This window comes from Benincasa hispida, chromosome 3 (assembly GCF_027475165.1).
Source record: "Benincasa hispida cultivar pf3 chromosome 3, pf3_genome.v1.1, whole genome shotgun sequence".
Classification (NCBI taxonomy): Eukaryota; Viridiplantae; Streptophyta; class Magnoliopsida; order Cucurbitales; family Cucurbitaceae; genus Benincasa; species Benincasa hispida.
In genome coordinates this window covers 53,446,969-53,455,236 of record NC_143480.1, presented here as the reverse complement: position 1 = coordinate 53,455,236, position 8,268 = coordinate 53,446,969, and the positions used below count along the sequence as shown (strand labels likewise).

The window sequence follows — 8,268 nt, the reverse complement described above, 5'->3', positions numbered from 1 at the left end:
GATTTGCAGTGATTTACTAGTTCAACAATTTCACGGTCAATAGAATTCTTGATTTGTAGAAGCATTCTTGAATCGTCCCGCCACCAAATCTTCTTGTTAGCATCAATCGGTGGCTCTTCTGTGATGTGATCATCCATCTCCATGCTCCTAATAAAGTGGCGAACATTTGATTTCCATGAATAGTAGTTGGATCCATTCAACTTGTGTTTAGTTACTTTTGACACCATAGGAACAATCTCAGACATGACTGATGGTTTCTTATCATCCATTACCTCAAAAAATAGACATCGACAGCAGAGAATCAAACTCTAGTTTACCAAAGAGATGTCTTTACAAGAAGTGAGTATATCTATATATCCCAAATAAACACACCACAAAAAAAAGTAAATAAAACAGAGGAAACCGACAGAAGACGAACCAAAATCAATGGCGCACACGCCTACACGCGTCGGCGCGTGGACGAATGGCAAAGAAGAACAATCAGCGCGTGAGCCTCACGCGCTGGTCAGATGGGATCCGGACTTTGGGGTTTTGTAGATCGGCAGCTGGGCTCCTCGACGGATTGGGTGGTGTCGAAAAATAGCCTCTTTTTTTTTTTTTTTTTGGCGATGGCGGCTAACGACGGCGAACGAACCAAAGACAGCGACTGTGAGCAAAAGTGTAAACTCACCTCTCCACAAAACCCTAAGCGTATCACAAACAAATTCTAAATTCTCGAACCCTATAGTTCACAAAATCCTAAGTTTGTTTAGAGGGCTCTGATACCATCTAAAACTCTTAGTTTGAGAAAGAATCAGAATACTCTATTCATTTACCAAAGATATGAATATATACAAGTGTACAAAGCATATAAAATTATAAATATCCATTTACCCTGACTTGAAAACAGTGATTTAATATATCACCGACTTTCACGCTTTCCTTCCAGTCGTCTTTCACTCTTCCCTCTCACGTTTCTCTCACATCTCTCGTCCCTCCCAACTCTCTGAAACCCTAGCAACTCCTTAACCTCAAACCACCGGATCTCTCTTTAGCTTTCTCCATTTGGATTTTTATCTCCAATCTTCCATGCAAGTGTTTTTCCGTTGGTTTTGTTTCAAATTTCTCGATTTATCTCTATTATTTTCTTCTAAGATCCGTTGATTTTCAAAGGCAAGTGCTATAACCTCAACACCAATAGCGAAGGTATTGATTGCTTGGTGAGTACGAGCTTGAAGAGTGGAATCAAACGAAACCGGTGTCAGCCTTACAAATTGGGGGATAAATTAATGGATGAAACTGAAGAATTTTTGCTTAAATTGGCTCTTATTGCTTTGATTTCTAGTGAAACAAAATGAATTTCCTCAACTTCTGCAACCTGGGTTCTTCCTGAAGATGAACAAAAAGACCAGAGGACTTCAATCGATAAAGGGTTTTGAGTTAAATTTGCAGAAATGGTGGAAATCTTCAAAAGGGGTTTGAAGAATATGAGAAATGAACAAAACCCAGAAAGGGATTGGACATTGGAAGAGAGAAAAGGATGGAGAAATAGTAAATTGTGGGGTTTAGGTTAGACGGAAGGAGAAGAAGGGGGAGAATTAGAGAAATAAGGTGGAAGAGCAATGAATAAATGTGAAGAAAAGAGAAACCGTGGATGAAATTGAAATGGGAGCAAAAGATTGGGGTCAAAGATGGAGCAGAGTGGTAATTGTGATGGGGAGTCTATTTTTTGGTCCCACAAAACCATTTTCAAATGGCTAATGTGAAAAGAAATTGAAATTCTAATCACAATTATGCTCTTTTTTACTTTATACTAATTTATGCTTTTAGAGGATTTAATCGGTTCTATAATTTCAACCAACATTAGAATTTGGATTCTGTCCTCATTGTCATTGTTTGATAAAATAAATAAATAAATAAATAAATAATTCTTATGAATTGATAAAATTTCATAAATAAGTTCGAACCATAAAGACTACATAACTTTTTAATTATAAGAACTAAATTATCTAATTTTCTCCAAATTTGTAGAAATCAAGTTTGTAAGAGAACTTATTTAATATATACTCTTTGGAATAAATGATCAAAAGAAAAAATAATACATGTGTATTTTAAAAAACAAAAAAGAAAAAGAAATTGTAATCCATATTCTATTAAAAAAATATGGATAAAATTGTTGAATAAAAAAGTTTCCAAACGAAAGTCTATCATAAAAATTGTACCAAAAACTCTGACATATGTATCCAAAGTCTTGACATATGTATTCAACCCAGACATATAAACTTCACATCATATTTCAACTCAATGTCCTAAACAATTTATATATTCTTGAATTTTAAGCATGTAAATTTTTTTCCAAGTTTGAGGTGTGTTTCCCAGTAAATTTTTTTCCAAGTTTGAGGTGTGTTTCCCAGTAAATTTTTTTCCAAGTTTGAGGTGTGTTTCCCAATAAGCTTAGCGTAATCTAAATAAACTATAAAAGAATAGCAGATAAATAAATAATTACTAATATATTTAGAAATTAAATCAATAAATCATTATTACATTACTGTAGTTAATCAATCTGCAGGTTAGTATTTTGTCGATTCATCATTAAAAATGTATACTATTACATATATTATAAATAGAAGCATTCTCATTATAATTATTTTAGTTACTTAAGGGTTAATGATTTGTTTTAAAAAAGAATTACCACATCACTAACTATTCCATTCAACTATAAATATAAATATAATGATAATGATAATGATAATAGATATTTAGGGAGAGAATACTTTTTTAGTTTTCCATTTGGTTCCAAAATTTGAAAATTTACATTTTTGTGCTTAGTTTTGAATTTAGTCATTTGCTTCCTAAATCTTAGTATTTTACGTTTTTACCCTTCGGTTTTTGTTAATGCTCATTTTAGTATTTGACATTAATTTTTAGATAATAATGATAAAAAATAAATGAACTGTTTTAATTTTTTAAATTATTAACAAGCATTTACACCACAAGTTGAAAGTGAGTATAAAGTGAAAAATCAAGGTTGAAAGTGTAATCTTAAAGCTCAAGGTATCGAATTTTATAAAACTCAATACTGAAGGGTAAAATTGTAACGTTTTGAAACTAATGGACCAAATAAAAATCAAACTCAAAATCTAAAGATAAAAATGTTACATTTTGAAACTTAAAGATAAAGAAAAATTAGCCTAAAACTTAAAAGCTAAAAAAGATACTTTTCACCTCATTAATACACATATACACAAAATTGAAAGGTATTGTGGAAATAAGAATGTTATTGTGGAGATAAGAAATAACTCGTTCATAGTTTAATGACGCCTTTTCGACAAGGTTTGATCATGTGACAATAATGTCGTTATACTAGTAAAATAAAGAAAAAGTTGTACTTTTAATTTTTTGAAGTTCTATTTAAGTGGCCTTTGAGTCTCACAATTTTCAAACTAGATATTTTAGCCCCTGAAATTTTAGAACTAACTGATTTTTTATCTCTATTGACAAATGTGGTGCAAAAAGATGTGACATAAAAGGAGAAAACGAAAGAGAAAAAAAGTTATCTTAAGGTTTTTTTTGTCAAGTGATAAATACCATATTCGTTACGGGGATAGAAAATGAAATGAAGAGTGAAGATGGAGACAGGGAATGACATCCCTGACCCCACCCCGGGGACATCTCTAATTGAATTGATTTGATTTTTCGATTCTCTTTTGTGCCCTATTTTGAAATGCGAGACGCAACACTTATACTTTCAATTTTGTATCTAATAGACCCATGTCAATTATACAAGGTCAAACGTACTCAAAGAAATAATACCTGAAAGGTCAAAATTAGGCCACAAGATTCAATATTATATTTAGTTTCTATCATACAATTGAAAATTTAGATCTAGATACAAACCCGAAATAAACTTATAGAGACTATTTAGAGTACCGTAATGGAATGAGATTATAAGTAATGTAATTCAAAGCCCATAATTGGATCGAGTATTTTGGGTCCAATTTGTAATACTAATCTCATTTCGTTCTTGCAGTTTTCAATCCAACCCTCTTTCTTACCATTTTCAAGCTTCAAGATCCCATTTTCATTCCACCTTGATTTCTCGCACATTCCTTAATAATCCTTATATTTTAGTCTCCCAAACAACCCCGTAGAGTTTATCTTATATTTTAAAATTACACAAAACTACCCATTTGTTTGAAATAATAATAATAACAATAAAATGAGATGGAATCGAAACTAAAGCATATTTAAATACAGAAGTAAAAAGAATGACATAAATATTAAGTACAAAATAATACATTTAACAGTCAATAATAAAAAAAAAATTAAAAAAAAAATAGAGCAGGCAAAGAAATAAAAATTCACACATGAAAGTGAGTATGGAGTGAAAATATGTTCGAATACACCGATATGATATCGATATTTTATAGATACAAATCATACTACTAGGCAGAATAACATAACGGCTTTTGCTTTGGGATTGAAACAATTAGAAGCCTCAAAAGAGAAAGTGGAAAGGATCTGTAATAAATGAACAGAATTAATGAGACAAAGATTGAACTTTTGATCAATCAAAACTATAAAAAGTATTATGACCTTACTGAGTTGAGTGTGAGTTCAGCCCCTCCTTGTGTTGTTAACGACCTTTTGGGTTCATGATCTGTGAGAAAACGGCACTCGGTGTCAATCCGTCTGAATCTTCACTTGCAAGACTTCGGCTTCCAATGCTCATACTGATTCCGGTGCTTCTTGAGTCGGTTATGTTTCCATCCATGCCGGGGGAAGCATCAGGATCCTTCTTCCCTTTGTAAACTACGTCGAGCTGACCTTCTTCCACATCCATCCCACTGCCTACCTTGCCACTCTCTTCTGCGCTTTCTTGCAGCTGCAATGCAAACTCTAGATTCCAGAGAACGTCGCCCATGGATGGCCTGTCGATGCCCTGATCAGACACACATTTCATTGCTGTCTCAGCAAACTTTTTGAGACACTCTGATGCGATCTTCCCCTTTAGGAATGTGTCGATTATCTGATCTAAAATGCCTTTGTTGTAGCAGTGTGCGGCCCATTCAGCTAAACTCACTTGCTCCTTGGGGAGTGTTGGGTTCAAGGCTGGCCGAGCACATAGGACTTCAAAGAGAACGACTCCGAAGGAGTAAACATCTGATTTGTCGGTCAATTGCTGTCGCCTAAAGTATTCAGGATCCAAGTATCCAAAACTACCTTTCACAACAGTGCTAACATGTGTATGATCCAAAGTAGGACCAGTTTTCGACAACCCGAAATCGGATACTTTTGCTACCCACTTTTCGTCCAAAAGGATGTTCGTTGTCTTCACATCTCGATGAATAATTGTATGCTTGGCACCTGTATGGAGATAATGCAGACCACGGGCAGCTCCAATGCATATTTCAAGTCTTTGCCTCCAAGACAATGGTGGCTTGTGAGTCTTGTATAAATGTTCTCGCAGTGTTCCATGAGCCATGTAATCATAAACCAGGATCATTTCACAATTCTCTTCACAGTAGCCAATCAACGAAACAAGGTGGCGATGGCGAAGCTTAGAGAGCATTTCAATCTCAGTTTGAAATTCGTGCACACCTTGCTCGGAGAGAGGGTTCCCACGCTTGATGGCAACTTTCGTAGTCCCACCATCAATTTCTCCCTTGTAAACCTTGCCAAAACCACCAACTCCAAGAAGTAAAGATTCATCAAAGTCCCTTGTGGCGGCCTTGATCTCAGAAAATGAGAAGTGGCGGCAAAGGTTGGAAGGCAGGGAGGATGTATAGCTTCCAGTTGTATTTGTCTTAGCAGATCCAGCCGAATGGGAATTTCCATAGTGAGAAAGAGGAAGCCATCCTGACGGTCCTTCAACAGAACTAGAATCTTTCCCATGCCCACGGCGACGTTTAACAACAAAGAAACCAATGATCAGAGCTAAAACAACTGCTCCACAAACAACTCCAGCAATCATCCCTGACTTATTCTTCGATTTACCGTGAGAAGATCCTGGCTTAGCTAATGATGGATCAATAATATCCTGTTTTGGCGCAGGAATAGGATTTGGCCCTGCAAGATTAGCACTTGAGTCATTAATTTTAAATATCTCCACTCCGTTCAAGATTGCATCATAGTAATTGGGAATCATGGACTTGTCTGGATGCAGTTCAAGCCATACATCCTGCTGTGGATTTCCGTTAGCAGGAACGAAAACCACATAATCTTTGTAGAATGGAGTATCATTACTTCCAGCCCAGGCAATCACGTCAGCACCATCCATAGCAGTTTTATTAAAGATGAAAATGTCGAACACTCTTTGGTTAATTTTTGTGATATTTGCAGCAACCTCACAAAAGTGGAGCCTAACAAGGTAAAAGAACCCAGAGTCAACAGGGAAAATCCATGTCAAGTTATAATTCAGATTGACATTGTTATCAGGTCCCATTGCTCTAGCAGTGGAGTAGACATTTTCTGGTGCAACATAAGTAGGAATGTTCGGCGGATAATCAAGCGTTGTGTTCTGATCAGTACTCGTCGTCACTCCCTGTGCTGCACCATACAAGTACGGAGTGTCATCAAACCAAGACCTATACATCCCAGTATCATCAGAAGGCGAAATATCATTTCCTCCGACATTCAACCGATAAACGTTCTCAAGTGCAGTGGCATTGTCCACAGTGAATGGAGTAGATGGGCCAACAATCAGAGTACTCCCAGAAGTATCACTATAAATATCAGCCATAGATACAATCTCAATCCCATTCACAAATGCATAAGCCTTTGGATGAGTGGAGGATGGAATGAAAGTCAAGTTCAACCTATCATCATCAACATGGATAGAGTATTCCTTAATGATATAGGCATAATTCAAAGCCTCGGCAGTTTGTGAAGCGCTGAAGTTCTTAAGAAGAGTATAGGACTGAGTGGAAACAGAGAAACGAGCATCAGATGCATCAAGTCCACCATAAGAAGAAGGGTAAAAGTAGAGACGAACAAATAAACGACTAGGGGCGACAGGAAAGCTGTAGGTGAAATTAGAGCGAAAAACCCTAGCCGTCATGAAAGGGATATCAGGAACTGAAGGATCCTGAGTAGCGGCTTTCGATGCGGTACTATCACCCGTCGCTGGAATAAACTTAGATTTTTCATCGGTATTCCATTTCCGGCCATCGATGTCATTAGCAGTCGAAGGTCCTCCACAATCAAGGAGGATAAAATCCCGAGGGATGTAATTTTGTGCTAAAACCACATGAACATCGAAGAACAAGCAAACGAAAACAGAGATAGATGCAAATGCAAATGCAAGACGAGTTTTATGAATTTCCTTCATGAAATCAACTCGGAAAACTTCTTCCCACTAGATCGGCAACAACATCAACAGCTCGATAAACTTGAAGAAGAATCCAAAATTTTCCTACACAGAAATCATCATAAACAACATCAAGAAGCGATCTCATCAGCTTTATGAGTTGGATCAGATAAACTACAACCCAATGGAGAGAAATTCATGAAGAATGTAAGATGAATCAGATCCAGGGAAAGGAAAAACACAAAGTCAAAGGAAATTCGTTGGGTATGGAGGATCTGGAAAGAGGAAGCTTACCTTGTGAGAGCAGATTTGAAGATGATGAGAAGCAGAGAAATGAGTATGAAACAATGGCGGAAGGTCTAAAACTAAGAGACCAGAAACTGAAGGAAATGGGGAAGAAGATGGTGCCAGCCAAGAGCTTCGGTGCGGGCCGCATTTTTCAGTCTCTTACACTTCATCAACTTTCCAATTGTTCTAGAATGGCCCTTGGCTTTTGGATTATCTACGTTTTTGCCACTACTATGTAACCAATGTAAATCGTTAGATGAGACCACGTTGAAATTACCATCTCAAAAGTCAATGATTTGATCTTCCACATTTGTAATTATTAACTTCAAGAAAAGAAATATTTAAGTTTTTATAATTTGAAATTGAAGAGATTAAGTTTTTGTATGCGTACGAATATAATGTTTTTTAGTTCGTGTAGCTAACGTTTTTTCTTGTTTCGAAATTATAGAAAATGAATATATAATACGACTACCTGAATTATATTTACTGAGGATTTGATTTCGATCGTGTATGTGGAGAATTTATGATCGAATAAAAGCACTAAAGGTCACACTTTAGTTTAGTAGAAGAGGGCACCATGTTGTGAGCGGTGTGATTATAGGTAGCCTTAAGTTGGACATAATCAAGTAATGTCATGTCTTGTTTGACTTCAGTCAAGTTATGGACTATGACTAAAATTTAACTTTGTGTTT

General features: G+C 36.0%; 1 protein-coding gene across 3 annotated transcripts; it reads right to left on the bottom strand.

Moving 5' to 3' along the window:
• Positions 1-4,372: 4,372 nt before the first annotated feature.
• FER (Malectin/receptor-like protein kinase family protein) lies at positions 4,373-7,756 on the bottom strand. Of its 3 annotated transcripts, none has more exons than XM_039025662.2 (3): positions 7,583-7,756; positions 4,576-7,393; positions 4,373-4,500 (listed from the first exon to the last, which is right to left on the bottom strand). In XM_039025662.2, the coding sequence occupies exon 2, from the start codon at positions 7,307-7,309 to the stop codon at positions 4,616-4,618; it is 2,694 nt and encodes an 897-aa protein (XP_038881590.1). In that variant the 5' UTR covers positions 7,310-7,393; positions 7,583-7,756; the 3' UTR covers positions 4,373-4,500; positions 4,576-4,615. The 3 variants fall into 3 exon arrangements, with proteins under 3 accessions (XP_038881590.1, XP_038881591.1, XP_038881589.1); XM_039025663.2 differs by having other exon boundaries at positions 4,581-7,393; positions 7,583-7,720; XM_039025661.2 differs by having other exon boundaries at positions 4,373-7,393.
• Between the last annotated feature and the right edge of the window lie 512 nt (positions 7,757-8,268).

Bases quoted from the DNA above. Each gene is read 5' to 3' on its own strand.
- FER (XM_039025661.2), bottom strand. From the start codon at position 7,309: ATGAAGGAAATTCATAAAACTCGTCTTGCATTTGCATTTGCATCTATC.